We start from the raw sequence: 15,482 nt of genomic DNA on the forward strand, positions 1-15,482 counted from the left end.
ATCCATGCGCATGGGGCGCTCTGACGTCATTCTGGAGCGCCCCGGGAGCCGCGCGGACTGTAAGTATACCGCTCCCCACTACTACTATGGCAACCAGGACTTTAATAGCGTCCTGGCTGCCACAGTAACACTGAACGCATTTTGAAGACGGATCCGTCTTCAAATGCTTTCAGTTCACTTGCGTTTTTCCGGATCCGGCGTGTAATTCTGGCAAGTGGAGTACATGCCGGATCCGGACAACGCAAGTGTGAAAGAGGCCTTAGTCAGCACATCCCAGTGCGCAAGTGCACGTCGCCGTGCTGGACCCACTACTTTGTTTCTATAGTGGATTTGTTTTTCCTAAGGATCTGTGCACCGAGTACTGGCAAAGGCGGTGAGCTGATTGCATTTATTTTTTTGGTGTATTTAGTGTAGTTTCCTGTCCTAAAGAGATCACCTTGTTGTTGGCGAACAGGCACAATTTTGTACAAAATGTATTTGCCAAGAATCTCACATTTATAACGTAGCATTAGTACATCTTCTATCGTTAGTAAGGCACGGTTGTATTTACTTCGTTATTTGTGTTTGTAAAGCGCTGTTGCATTATGTCTGTTTTTGCTGAAGTGCGTGCGGAGGAGTAGATCTGGCCGGATTGTCAGCCAGTGAATGGAAATGAGGAGGATTTTTTTTGTTTTTCCTTTCACAGACAGCAAGAAGAGATTTTGAAACCTGCAGGAACATGAAATATAAAGTATATGATAAAGCTTGTTGCCATAGGGCTGGAGAACCCTTTACATGAAGGCTTACAGTGGGGGGGCTGCAGTGTGTTTAGCACAAGCCGGGGGCGCTATCAGCTTGCCCCATGTGTTGGCAGAGAAGGCGAATTTATATAATAGTCCTTGTGAGATACGAGATAAGATCACTGATAGCGACGCTGTATGAGCTCACTGCGGACAGCTCCGGTTTCCTGTATGTCGCTGTTTCTTTCAGCAGCATACACTCCATTTCCTGCACAAGTAAACAGAACAATGTGCGGTCACTAAGTGGTTAATACACAGGAAGGAATCATGCACACAGATGTATTACCGCTCTGTACAGCGCAGTATTGACTCCATGGCACAAAAAAAGTACCTTTTATGTATTATAAACATCATGGGTGGTGCGGGAGCTGTGACCACAGCGATAGGTGCCAGCTGTGCCGCCCCCTGACACCCTGCTGCAGAGTGGCCCGTCCTGTGCCTGCCTGATAGTGCTGTGACGTCACAAGTAGGTTAGACATCATAGACTACTACTCCATCCTCCTTGTCTCGTGGATCTGCATTACCAGCCTTGCCTCCGTAATAGAGTTAATTACTGCACGGTGCGAGCTTGCGCAGGATGCGTACAACGATGAAAAGCAAAAAAAAAAGGAAAATGTTCTTGGGTTAATGTTTTTCATTATCATTGTGGCCAAGGTCATCCAGAATGTAAAATACATCCTGGCTCTAGAGGAAAACCACCTGCCGGTCTAGGCGCGGTTCACGACAGGGATTTAACTAAAGGGGTTGTACAGAATTAGAAAAACATGGCTGCTTTCTTCCAAAAACAGCGCCCCCCTGTCCTCAGGTTATGTCTGGTATTGCAGCTCTGCCCCAGAGCTAATCTGAGCTGTAGTACCAGATGCAACCCAGGTGTGGCGTTTTACAAGGAAGCCGCCATGTTTTTCTGATCCTGGACAAGCAGAGGACACCAAAGTGAGAGAATCTCTGCGCTTTACGTCGCCCTTCTCAGGCCCTGTACAAAGTATAACCCAATGGGCCTGAAATCTGGCATTTTTAGTGCACAGTACAGGTATATATAATTGTATATATGTATACCGGAGTGGTCATTGACTCTGCCGTGTGTTCCTCCCGCAGGTGTGAAGGATGGGGCGTTCACGGTGTTACAGGTGGTGGAAGCTCTTGGGTAAGACATACTCTGGCTATATCACATAATTAAGAATTCCGACTCCAATCATTCATCTGTGAATCGCCGTAAAAATCACACAGTGTCCTGGAAATATTAGTCCCAGTATCGACGTGTATTCTGCTTCTTCAGTGTCAGGCCTCTATCACACGTCCGTGAATCATGAACCACGGACAGCACACGTACCCATTGATTTTAAAGGGGTTAACAGAGAATTTATATTGATGACCTATCCTTGTGGGGGGCCGACACCCACCGATTAGCACTCTGTGAAACACCACAGCCTCTTCCTAGGCCATGTTATGTCACCATACCTCGGTCGCGTGGCCCAGTTGCAGATGAGCCCCATTCAAGTCAATGGGACTGAGCTGTAATACCAAGCACAGCCACTATGCAGTGTATGGCGCTGTGCTTGGAGCCTGCATTGCCCACCAGAGCTCTGGAGAGCGCGGCAGCTCCCTGAAACAGCTAATCAATGGGGGTGTTGGGACTCAGACCCCCACCAATGGGATAATGATGACCTATCCTGATAACCCCTTTAATGTATTTATTTTCCCATCAGTGAACCAAACCTGTTCACTGAGGTCTGGGAAATCAACTGAAACATCATGGATGCCCTCCATGTTCTTTCAGGGATTTTTCACTGATGCTTGCTATGAGATGCTCTGGAAACTAATTTTCAGCCAAGCAATTTACGTGGAATACAAATGACGCACCTTTCAAAGCCGGATCCTTCGCCGACCATCGTGTGATTGATGTCATCACGAACATGTGAAAGAGGCCTTATATTGGTAGAACAGGTGCCGTGTGGAGATACCTACCTCTGGTGACCTCCATTATCAGAGCCCATTGGGGTTGTCATTCACTCATTTACTGACCGTGAATTACAAATAAAACATTATGCAGGGTGACCACGTCCTCCGCCATCTTGCTGCTCTTCCTATAATACCTATCATAGTACTTCAGGAGCACTTGATGGTACAAATGGCCCATATCTGGCTGTAACACTGGTATTGGCACAATATTAACTTATTCTCTATCCAAAGGATAGATGTTAAGCATGTGATTCGTAAAGGTCTGACTGCTGGGACCCCCTGTAATCACAGTAATGGGGGTTTGGCGCACCAGAAAGAATGGAGTAGTGGTTTGAGCACTCCCTCTACAGCGCCATTCATTCTCTGTGGGACTGCTGGAGACAGCTGAGCGCTGCACTCGCCTCTCTCTGACAGTCATCGAGAGAGTCAATGGAGGTCCAAGGGCTCTGACTCCCACCAGTCAGTTCTTTTTCCTTTTTCTCCGTGGATAGGGGATAAGTTAATATCATCGCACAACCCCATGAATGTTGCCATCTTATACTGTAGATTAAGATTTTCTAAGTCTAAGGGACCCCTTGGGTTCTCCGGTAATTAAGAAAATGAAAATATTTTAATATTACATTATTATAAATATGTTCCCAAATAACTTTCATTAAGGCCTCATGCACACGACAGTTTTTTTTCACGGCCCGCAAAAACTGGGTCCGTGGGTCCGTGATCCGTGACCGTTTTTTCGTCCGTGGGTCTTCCTTGATTTTTGGAGGATCCACGGACATGAAAAAAAAGTCGTTTTGGCGTCCCGCCTGGCCGTGCGGAGCCAAACGGATCCGTCCTGAATTACAATGCAAGTCAATAGGGACGGATCCGTTTGAAGTTGACACAATATGGTGCCATTTCAAACGGATCCGTCCCCATTGACTTTCAATGTAAAGTCTGGAGTTCTGTTATACCATCGGATTGGAGTTTTCTCCAATCCGATGGTATATTTTAACTTGAAGCGTCCCCATCACCATGGGAACGCCTCTATGTTAGAATATACTGTCGGATATGAGCTACATCGTGAAAATCAGATCCGACAGTATATTCTAACACAGAGGCGTTCCCATGGTGATGGGGACGCTTCAGGTTAGAATATACTGAAAAACTGTGTACATGACTGCCCCCTGCTGCCTGGCAGGTGCTGCCAGGCAGCAGGGGGCAGACCCCCCCCCCCCCCCTGTTTTTAACTCATTGGTGGCCAGTGCGGCCGCCCCCCCTCCCTCCCCTGTAGTTAACTCATTGGTGGCCAGTGCGGCCGCCCCCCCCCCCTCCCTCCCCTGTGCGGCCGCCCCCCCCCCTCCCTTCCCTGTAGTAAACTCGTTGGTGTCCAGTGGGCCCCCCCTCCCTCCCCTGTAGTTAACTCGTTGGTGGCCAGTGGGCCCCCCCTCCGTCCGCTATAGATAACTCATTGGTGTCCAGTGGGCCCCCCCTCCCTCCGCTGTAGATAACTCGTTGGTGGCCAGTGGGCCCTCTCCCCTCCCTCCCCCTCCTAATTAAAATCGCCCCCCTATCATTGGTGGCAGTGGTGAGTACCGATCGGAGTCCCAGTGTAATCGCTGGGGCTCCGATCGGTAACCATGGCAACCGGGACGCTACTGCAGTCCCGGTTGCCATGGTAGCTTAGCAATTTGTAGAAGCTTCATACTTACCTGAAGAGCTGCGATGTCTGTGACCGGCCGGGAGCTCCTCCTACTGGTAAGTGAAAGGTCTGTGCGGCGCATTGCCTATAGCACAGACCTGTCACTTACCAGTAGGAGGAGCTCCCGGCCGGTCACAGACATCGCTGCTCTTCAGGTAAGTATAAAGCTTCTACAAATTGCTAAGCTACCATGGCAACCGGGACTGCAGTAGCGTCCCGGTTGCCATGGTTACCGATCGGAGCCCCAGCGATTACACTGGGACTCCGATCGGTACTCACCACTGCCACCAATGATAGGGGGGCGATTTTAATTAGGAGGGGGTGGGAGGGGAGAGGGCCCACTGGCCACCAATGAGTTATCTATAGCGGACGGAGGGGGGGCCCACTGGACACCAATGAGTTATCTATAGCGGACGGAGGGGTGGCCCACTGGACACCAATGAGTTATCTATAGCGGACGGAGGGGGGGCCCACTGGACACCAATTAGTTAACTACAGGGGAGGGAGGGGGGGCTGGCTACCAAGAAGTTAACTACAGGGGAGGGAGGGGGGGGGGGGGCGGCCGCACTGGCCACAAATGAGTTAAAAACAGGGGGGGGGGGGGGTCTGCCCCCTGCTGCCTGGCAGCAGCAGGGGGCAGTCATGTACACAGTTTTTCAGTATATTCTAACCTGAAGCGTCCCCATCACCATGGGAACGCTTCTGTGTTAGAATATACTGTCGGAAATGAGTTTTCACGAAGTGAAAACTTAGATCAGAAAAAGCTTTTATGCAGACGGATCTTCGGATCCGTCTGTATGAAAGCAACCTACGGCCACGGATCACGGACACGGATGCCAATCTTGTGTGCATCCGTGTTCTTTCACGGACCCATTGACTTGAATGGGCCCGTGAACCGTTGGCCGTGAAAAAAATAGGACAGGTTATATTTTTTTCACGGCCTCGAAACACGGGTCACGGGCGCGGTGTAAAAACGGTGCACAAGCCGAGTTTTCTACGGCCCCATTGAAAGTCAATGGAGCCGCATAAAAAAACGGAAAACGGCACAACGGCCACGGGTGCACACAACGGTCGTGTGCATGAGGCCTAAGTATAATGACTTGTTTTGTCCAGGAAGCAGTTGTCAGGGGAAATAAAATGGCCGCCATCCTATTAGCACATAGAAAACCTGTCCTAATCACACAGGAGGACAAGTTACTTAAAGGGGTTGTCCCACTTCATTAAATAGGTTTTATCTAATTTATTTACCCCCACAGAACATATCTTCCTATCTATGTCATAATCAAAAAGCTACCTTTCTTACAAAAAATCCTGTTATGCGATCCCTTTGTTGATTTCGGTATCCCATGGATACGGCCTCTTTCGTCCGGCCGCATCGCTGTGCCGCGCCTGCGCACAACAGCTGAACAAGTTATCGGGCCGCCTCTCCATTCCTACGAGTACTCGCACGTCCGCGCATGCGCAAATACAGGAGGTGGGTGCCGGAATCAAATAGCCGGCACCCGACCTCTATGACAGGGAGCGGCACCTTAGGGGTTAACTGCCGCTGATCGCAGCCCCCTATCATAGAGGTCGGGTGCCGGCTATTTCACTCCGGCACCCACCTCCTGCATTTGTATTAACATTGGTGGCGCAGTGCGCCCCCCCAACACCCCAGTATAATAAACATTGAGTGCGCCCCCCCCCAAGTATAATAAACATTGAGTGCGGCCCCCCCCCCCCAGTATAATAAACATTGAGTGCGCCCCCCCCCCCAGTATAATAAACATTGAGTGCGCCCCCCCCCCCCCAGTATAATATACATTGAGTGCGGCCCCCCCAGTATAATAAACATTGGTGGCGCAGTGGGAAGTGCCAATGAGGGTTAAAAAAAGAAATAAAAAATTAACTCGCCTCCACCAATTGATCGCGCAGCTGCCGGTCTCCTGTTCTTGCTTCAGGACCTGTGGTGACGTCACTGAGCTAATCACATGGTCCATTACCATGGTGATGGATCATATGATGTACCATGTGATGACCACAGTGATGTCACCACAGGTCCTTTGACAGGTCCTCAAGAAAGAACAGGAGACCGGAAGCTGCGCGATCAATTGGTGGAGGTGAGTTCATTTTTTTTATTTATTTTTTTAACCCTCATCGGCACTTCCCACTGCGCCACCAATGTTTATTATACTGGGGGGGGGGGGGGCCGCACTCAATGTTTATTATACTGGGGGGGGGGGGGGCGCACTCAATGTATATTCTACTGGGGGGGCGCACTCAATGTATATTCTACTGGGGGGGGCGCACTCAATGTATATTTTACTGGGTGGGGGGGGGGCCTCACATACATTGTCGTCTCCAGAAGGATGACTCATCCACATGAACGAGCACGCAAGGACTGAGCTCTCAGGGTGAGTCATGAGGAGGCGTGGCCGGCCTTCACTCAACTACAGGAGCCAAACCAGGAAGTTATCAGGACATCTACTGCTGGTAAGATTGAAAAAGCAAAGTGGGACAACCCCTTTAAGAACACTGAGCCAAAGAGCTGCCTCATCCTCCTCTCTGCTCGTCGGGAATGTGATCCTGAATACAGCCGATTAAGGCTAGGTCTACACGACGACATTTGTCGCACCAATGTCGCGCACTATGGTGTCGCACTGCGACATACTGCGACGTGACAGTCGCAAAAAATCAATTCGAGATGGAAACTGTCGCAGTTGCAGCATGTCGCATTGCAACACCATAGACTATCGTTATAAAAATTGTTGCGCGACATTGGTGCGACAAATGTTGCGGTGTAGTTGTGCCCTATCTGTCACATGACACATGTCATCGTGTAGACCTAGTCTAAATGAATCTCTGTTGGAATGGAGTTCATGAGGAGAGTATAGGGAGGAGGTGGGATGTGGCTAATGAGCAGCAGTTGTATGCAGTCTCCATTACCACAGCCCAACATTACCACAGTCTGTCCTGTCCGTCCTCTCTGTACTTCATGTCTCCTCATGAACTCCATTCCTACAGAGAATTCATTTAATTAGCCGTTTTCAGGGTCCTAATCCCTGACGAGCAGAGAGGAGGATGAGGCAGCTCTTTGGCTCAGTGTTCTTAAGTAACTTGTCCTCCTGTGTGATTAGGACAGGTTTTGTTTGTGCTAATAGGACGGCCAAGGTCAAAGCCTGGATAGAGACAGCGGGTACTCAGTAAACAATCCAAAGGATGAAGCCGGAGCCATGTCCATCAACAAGGCCGTGGTCAAACAGGAATCGGGATCAGGGGCACCAGGACAGATAATGAATCTGGCAAGGCATGCCGGGAAAATTCCCCTTTAAATAGGCCGCAGTGTCTGACATTCTGACATAATTTCTGGCTGCCAGTTGCCTTGGCTACCTGATGCTGTTGTGCCAGGAGCAGCCATGGAGGCTGCCAGGGGTGAAATGAGTAACAAACTGTCATTGGCATTCACCGCTCTTAGAAATGCCATGTCTCCAGTGGTTAGGACTTTGGTCGTACAGATTTATTGCTTTTGTCATTTTTATTTTATTTTTTATTTTTGCCCAGGTCCTGTCTGGCAAGCCCTGAACCCAGGACTAGAGGGCGAGGCGTTCAGCTCCTCTCACAGGTCTTACTACAGTGTTATGCCAACCTGAAAGAAAAAGAAGGTACAGCGCGTCCTCGTCAGCCCTCACGAGCCTCTCTCACGTTCTGTTCCTCCGTCAGGACACATTGTGATTTGCAGGGATGACTCCTCTGTGTTACAACAGATGTTTACTTTGATTTTAAAGCCGTTCTGTTCCTCTGTAATTGTCTGTTAATGGGCACGTCCAGATGTTTTTCATGTCCGGGCCTGGCTCATTGGTGCGGACTCTGCTCATTGCGCACTGGCATCAGTACAATAGCCCATGGAGCGCCCAGTGAGCGCAGCGAAAATTGTAAAATAAAAATTAAAGTAGCTGAATATGAAATTAAATGGATCAAACGCAGCGGATGTCTGTATGATGCTGACTCTCAATCATCTGACTTGTCATGGAAAAAGCAGATATTTCAGTGCTGACGATCTGTGTCATAATGGCAGATTAGTTACAACCAGGACCTAGCTGGATGTCCTATGCAAAGCAGCAATAATCGGAAATTAGATTGAAAAATGTCCAATGAAGCCGCGTTGCAAATGGCTTTGATTAAAAATCTCCTACCATGATGTGTGTACAGCTCCTGTGAAGATGGATGTGTGTTCATGGTGCCAGACAATCCCTGTGCAGCCATACTGTCTTCTAATTCCCTCCTACCTCTGAAGCTTCACTAGGGAGCAATTTATATTGGTAACCATATACTTATGGTGCTATGTGCCCGCAGCTGCAGGTCTTTTCAGCTTGTAAATACCGCCTCTGTGTGATCTCTTGACGATTCAGGTCGGGAGTTGCTGTACTTGGCACGTAGTGTTCTAGTGCAATATTATCAGCGTCTTCTAGATGCTCTTAAAGGGCATCTGTCAGCAGATTTGTACCTATGACACTGGCTGACCTGTTACATGTGCGCTTGGCAGCTGAAGGCATCTGTGTTGGTCCCATGTTCATATGTGCCCGCAGTGCTGAGAAAAATGAGGTTTTAGTATATGCAAATGAGCCTCAAGGAGCAACGGGGGAGTTGCCGTTACACCTAGAGGCTTTGCTCACTCTGCAACTGCTGCACCCTCTGCACTTTGACAGGGCCAGGCAGTGTAAACATTATGACTCCTGACCCTGTCAATCAAAATGCAGAGAGAGAGAGGAGCCTCTAGGTGTAATGGGTACGCCCCCGTTGCTCCTAGAGACTCATTTGCATATAATGAAACTTCATTTTTCTCAGCAATGCGGCCACATATGAAAATGCGACCAACACAGATGCCTCCAGCTGCCGAACGCGCATGTAACGGGTCCGCCAGTGTCATAGGTACAAACCTGCTGACAGATGCCCTTTAAATAAATGGTGACTGTTTCCTTTTAAACAGGGGATACAGGGGGGAATTTATCGTCGGAGGAATATTTGAAGTCCGTTTTGCTTGAGTCTGTGTTGGGGTACTTTGTGCCACATTTTAAATGTCACAGGTTGTTTAAAAAATTTTGCTTTTCCTTAAACCTAACACTTCTGTTTTCCTCCTCCACCTCTTACTGGAGTGAGATTGTGACTTAAGAAAAAAAAAGCCGCAATGATAAATCTTGAGTGCAACTCATTAACATAGCTAACCACACCCACTTTCCCACCCATATTTCAAAAGTGGAGTGAGTGGTGTAAAAATGCAAAAAGTTGCAAAATTTTGCGCAAGTGTAAAAAGCTGTAATTTTTTTGCGGAAGCGCTCAATTATTGCGCAGTCAACTGTGAAAAAGTTGCGACTTTTTGATGCCAGAATTCTGGAGTGAAGGTATGATAAATCAGGGCCACATCATTTCTGTATTCAATAGGCCAGACTTTGTGTACTGTATGGCCTATCGCAAGCCTTTTTCAATCTTGGGATATTAAATGAAGACAGATTATATATTAATAAAGACCTTATTATACAGTCCTATAGTTCCTCTCCCTCCTTGGTACCCCCCTCCCTCCATTTTGTGGTATATTTGCCATTCAGAACTTTATCAGAGCTGAATGATAACTGATGCAGAAGCTGAAATCTTAGATATATATCTATATATCTCTTGTTCTTTGACTGACATTTGCTTCTTCTGTGTTTTGTGTCATTTAGTGGAGGTCTTAGTTGTGTTTTATGAAAACAGACTGAAGGATCACCACGTCATTATACCACATGTCCTCCATGGACTCAAAGCGCTGGTAAGTCTGCTCGTATGCCATCCTCCTCCTGTGCCAGCAAAGCAGTGGACTTTTTTTTAAAGTGTACCTCCAGTTATAGAGCAGGAGTGTGTGCAAATATAATTTTTCTAAATACATTGCATTGCAGATTCTGTCTCTAAATCGCAGCAGGGATCGGCCAGTCCATGTGCTGTGGTCTCACTGTATCCTTCTGTCTCCTAGGCTTCTGTATTAGCTACAAGCCTGTGAGACGGAGCAGGACACAGTCTCCTAGCGCATAGATATGAATAACCTGTAGCACAGGCGTTGGCTGCTCCATGCTGTCCAGACGTGCAGTCTTCAATGCAGGTTATTTAGAAAAATTATTATACACACCTTATATGATATATTGCTTACAGCCCCAAATGGGGAAAACATCATTAAATTCCCCAATAGATTATATACAGTGTCCTGATGCTGTTACCCCATTGTCCTATTATTGATCCATATGGTTCATTTTCACAACGATATATGCCACCAGGGATATATATAATTGCATGTTTTCTTTGGCAGAGTATGTCTGTGGTCTTCCCCCCGGGGCGCGTGGTGTCGGTACTGAAATCCATATTCCAGGAAGTCCACGTTCAGGTTAGTATCTGGATTGCCTTTCTACTATTGAATTCTGCAATGTCTTGGTTCTGAGTAATTGACTGTTTATCTCCTTCCTTGTGTTCCAGTCTTTAATGCAACTTGACCGTCACACAGTCTATAGGATCATCACCAATTTTATGAACAACCGGGAAGAAGGTATGAACCCATAGGAATCTATGACCTCTTAATGGTCCCTGACTTCTCAACAAACTTTGCATAACTTTATAGTAGAGGTGAATATATAAGATCTTATAATATATCTTATTAGAGACAGCAGTTCACTCCTCCTCGCCCCTCCCCTCTCCGTAGACTTCTATGGGCAGAATTTCCTTCTGTGAAATGACAGTCTGTCTTTTGTCTCAAGACAGATTTAACAGAATGTTCATTCAGGAGGGGGGAGGGGGAGGGGGGGGGGCGACGACAAAGCATTTTTCTTTGATTAGGTATATTACAAAGTTTCTTATATTCACCAGAACAATTAATTTATGCAAACTTTGTTGAAAGGTTAGTGATCATTTAAATATAACAAGAAAGGGAAAGCTATATGCGCTATATTTTTGGGGCAGTTGGTGTCAAACCCTTTTACAACCTTGGGGATCCTTAAAGAGGGTTTTCAACTTTTGGATTGATGAACTAGTCTTAGAATAAGCCATCTCTGTGTAAATGATGGGGGTCTGACCCCTTGGCCACACACCGATAAGCAGATGTAGTTCCTCTGAGGTATTGCCTCAGGCTGTAATGTCCTCCTTTGTGCCCCGGAGAGTAAATGTCCCCCCATTTTTGGAATTGAAGTTAATTGGGGCTGAGCGCGATACCAAGCACAACCGCTATCAAATGGACAGTGCAGTGCTTGATGAGCAGGGAGAAGGCAGCAACAGTACTGCAAGCATCGGTGCCTTTTCAAACAGCTGGTCAGCGGTGGTCCCGGGAGTCAGAACCCCACTGATCAGATACTGATGACCTAAGTCTCGGAAAACCCCTTTTAAGGTTCGTTAGTTGCTGCAGCATCTAAACCATTTAACTATTTCACTGCAGAGCTAAAGAGCCTTGGAGCAGATTTCACATTTGGGTTTATTCAAGTCATGGATGGAGAAAAGGATCCAAGGAATCTTCTGGTGGCCTTCCAGATTGTACAGAACATCATTACGAAGAACTATTCTCTTGGTAAGGTAACATCTAGTATAATGATGGGTTTTACTAATGGAGGTGATGCCTTGTGCTGATTTTAGAGGACCTGTCACCTTTTTTTTTTTTTTAATACCTTTTGCTGTTGTCCTTCTTTCCAGCGCACCCCCCCCCCCCCCCCCCCATCCATCCTTCCATTCTCTCATTGTTAGGCTACTCGACCGTATGTGTTTTGTGGTCCACAAATTGCGGATCCACCCCAAAAAATGGATGACGGATCCATTGTAACAATGCCTATCCTTGTCCGCAAAATGGACAAGAATAGGACATGTTCTATTATTTTTTTTTTATTTTTTTTTTGGCGGGGCTACGGAACGGACAGACGGATGCGGATAGCACACATTGTGCTGTCCACATTTTTTGCGGACCCATTGAAATTAATGGGTCTGCATCCGATCTGCAAAAAAAACACGGAACAGACAGTGAAACAAAATACATTCGTGTGAATGCAGCCTTAGAAATAGCAGCTGGGAGGAAGAGGAGGTTGTACATGGTAGATCTGAGTGTGGAGAGGAGGGAAACATCCAAGGAGCGCAGACCAACACCCTGCTGCAGTGGCCAGGATCAGAGCTAGACTGGGTCATCAATATTACAGACCCTGCAAATAGTTTATATTAACTTTTTTTCTTTATTTTAATTGAATATTTTTTTTCCCTTTTTTTATTAGGTCCATTTGTGGAGGAATTATTTGAAGTGACGTCCTGTTACTTCCCCATTGACTTCACCCCTGTAAGTGTCCACTGCGCTGTGATTTCATTTATTGTATCACCATGTTGTTTTGGTATCCATTCACCTATTTGGTTGTTTTGCAGCCATCCAATGATCCACATGGAATTACCAGAGAAGATCTGATACTGGGCCTCCGAGCTGTGCTGGCGTCTACGCCTCGTTTTGCTGAGGTGAATCGTCTTGTATGAAATAGAAAATTAATACAATTGTGGAACTGTATATCCCAATATCCTTTATTGCAGATTTATCTTAAAGGTTTCGCCCAGTTTCAAGCTGCAATAAAGAACGGGTAAGCACTTACCTGCCAGATCCTGCGACGCTTCACATGTTCTCCCACCCTCCTTTATTTACCTGGATGCAGCAGTGACATCACGTTGACAGCACATGACAGCTGCAGTCACTCACTGGCCTCTTCGGCTGCACCGTGAGGCCATTGATTGGCTGCAGCAGTCATGTTTTGTCTACGAGACATCTCCACTTCAGCCAGGTAAATAGAGCCCAGCTGGGAGAAACTGAGCAGCAGCATGGGATCTGCCGGGTAAGTACCTACCCATTCTTCATTGTAGTTTGATCAGGAGGGTTGTTTTAAAGGTATTGTCTCCTGAGGCTTCCGCAGTCAACCCACTTGTCTACTGATTTTGGACTCCTTAAAGAGTCTGAGCTGTACCTGAAAAGCTAAGACTACGTCCACATACCCATTTACAAAGTAGTCTGTTCCGGCAGAGAACAGACTACCGGAGTTCACTGTATCCGGCGTAGCAGAATACTGCCGTGTACCGCCAGATCCATATTGACTATAATGGGATCCAGCAGCTTTCGAATAAATGCTGTCATTTATGCCGGAAACCATTTGGATCCCACTATAGTTAATGTGGATTTGGTAGACCGCAGCAGTATCCAGCTGTGCCGGATATAGTCGATTTGTAAATGGATATGTGAACGTAGCCTAACCTGTGGAGAGAAGACACTTTGGGGGAGATTTATTAAGACCGGCTCTTTCTGGGCTGGTCTTCATATCCTCTGCACTGCCTGAGGATGCGCCTAATATATGACAGGGCGCACGCCTCCTCATATATTAGATGCATCCTCCAGCAGTTCATGTGACTAGACCGCAATCTACAACAGTTTGGAACGGTCATAGATTTCTGGCTTAATTTGCGCCGGGAAAACTGGCGTAAATGAAGATAAATTTGACGTGGCTGCTGGTCACGCCCCTTCCCACCCTGCCATGCCCCCTTTTGGAAAAGTGGTGAGGTAAAACCCACCACTTGTGACTGTTTTTTTTAGAAGTCAGGTTTAAAAAAAGGCAAACGCGCTGTTTGTGACTTTCTTTTAACGCCACTTTTCTTCCGCAAACTAAATGATAAATCTGCCCCTTTGAGCAGTACTTGCCCTTTGGTCACTCCGCTGATTTTGCAATCCTGGCAGGGAACACATGACCACCTGACTGGCAGCTGGCTCTTCCTCGTGACCAGATGTGCTGCTCGTTCTTTCTGTTCAGCTGCTTAATGTAGGTGTAGCTGAACAGGAAGAAAGAGGAGCACATCTGGCCGCAGCATCAGAGGGAGAGCCCGCAGCCACTTGGGCAATCGCATGATCCCAGCTGGAATCGCCGAATCGGCGCAGCAGTGGAAAAGTAAGTACTGCTCAAAATGTCTTCACTCCGTAGGTTAGCTGAAAAAGGCTTTTTAAGTACAGGTCTGGAGAATCCCTTTAACCGTAAATGTCTACAGCAAGGCTCTAAAGTAGCTACCAGTGAATGCACAAGTGTTTGTATCCTCTTCTTTCCAGATATATGTGTGATAGGTTTTCCTACTTTGCCTTTTGTATGATCATTTCCTGTTTCAATTAGAAATATGGTGTCCAGCAACCTCATCCCTAGCCCGTCAGCAGAGATGTCCAGTCGCTAAACGAAGTACTAGTAATACGCTCAGAGATGAGTACTAATGGACTTGCCATATGTTCCTGTTTTACAGTTTCTGCTTCCGCTGCTGATTGAGAAAATGGATTCTGACGTACAAAGTTCCAAAGTGGATGCAATGCAAACATTGGTAAGGAAATGATATTGGAAAGCGTGCGGTCTAGATTATACCCCTGGTCAGTGTTTGGCATCGCAGTGTAGTTAAAGGGGATGTCGTGTGTGTTTTTTTTTTTTTTTTTTTTTGTTTTTTTTTTGTTTTTTTTTTATATTGATGACCTCAGGATAGGTTATCAATATCAGATCGGCGGGGGTCCGACTCCCAGCACCTCCGTCGATCAGCTGTTTGCAGAGAAAGCAGCGCTTGTATGACTGCTGCCTTTTCGTCATTGTTTACTTGCAACCGCAGTGGAGAGCAGGTGTAATTACTCCTAAGCTGTCCCATTCACTTCTATGGGACTGCTTGGTTGTAATTACACCTACTCACCGCTGCAACGGCGAGAAGCTAAACAATGAAGAGAAGACGGCACTCGTACAGCACTCAGTTGATCGGCGGGGGAGCCAATCTGATATTGATAATTAGAGTTGAGCGAAGAGAGTTTCGGATGCTTAATACCAATTCATTTTGTTTAAAACTTCAGAATAATACTGTACAGAGATTCGTCTCTAGAAAGTATTAGAATGTATGGGCTCCGATGAGCCAAAGTAAGTTATTCATGAAGCCGCGCGAGACTTCGTTAAATACCTTTTAGTAATTGATTATTATAGTGAAAAACCACTTCAAAACTTGGAACCGAACTCTGCTTTGGTTCCGAGTGGTACCTTGGAACCGAAGCCGACTTT

General features: G+C 46.9%; 1 protein-coding gene across 1 annotated transcript in view; it reads left to right on the forward strand.

Moving 5' to 3' along the window:
* The window catches only part of LOC122940154 (MMS19 nucleotide excision repair protein homolog), a 41,548-nt gene that overhangs the window by 9,742 nt on the left and 16,324 nt on the right, over positions 1–15,482 (forward strand). Inside the window, exons 2-10 of the mRNA XM_044296557.1 lie at positions 1,875–1,923; positions 7,957–8,057; positions 10,113–10,198; positions 10,730–10,804; positions 10,894–10,963; positions 11,843–11,971; positions 12,660–12,721; positions 12,805–12,891; positions 14,698–14,772. Of these exons, the coding sequence (XP_044152492.1) occupies positions 1,875–1,923; positions 7,957–8,057; positions 10,113–10,198; positions 10,730–10,804; positions 10,894–10,963; positions 11,843–11,971; positions 12,660–12,721; positions 12,805–12,891; positions 14,698–14,772 (734 nt within the window). The remainder of the gene's footprint in view (positions 1–1,874; positions 1,924–7,956; positions 8,058–10,112; positions 10,199–10,729; positions 10,805–10,893; positions 10,964–11,842; positions 11,972–12,659; positions 12,722–12,804; positions 12,892–14,697; positions 14,773–15,482) is intronic.

This window comes from Bufo gargarizans, chromosome 6 (genome assembly GCF_014858855.1).
Source record: "Bufo gargarizans isolate SCDJY-AF-19 chromosome 6, ASM1485885v1, whole genome shotgun sequence".
Taxonomy (NCBI): domain Eukaryota; kingdom Metazoa; phylum Chordata; class Amphibia; order Anura; family Bufonidae; genus Bufo; species Bufo gargarizans.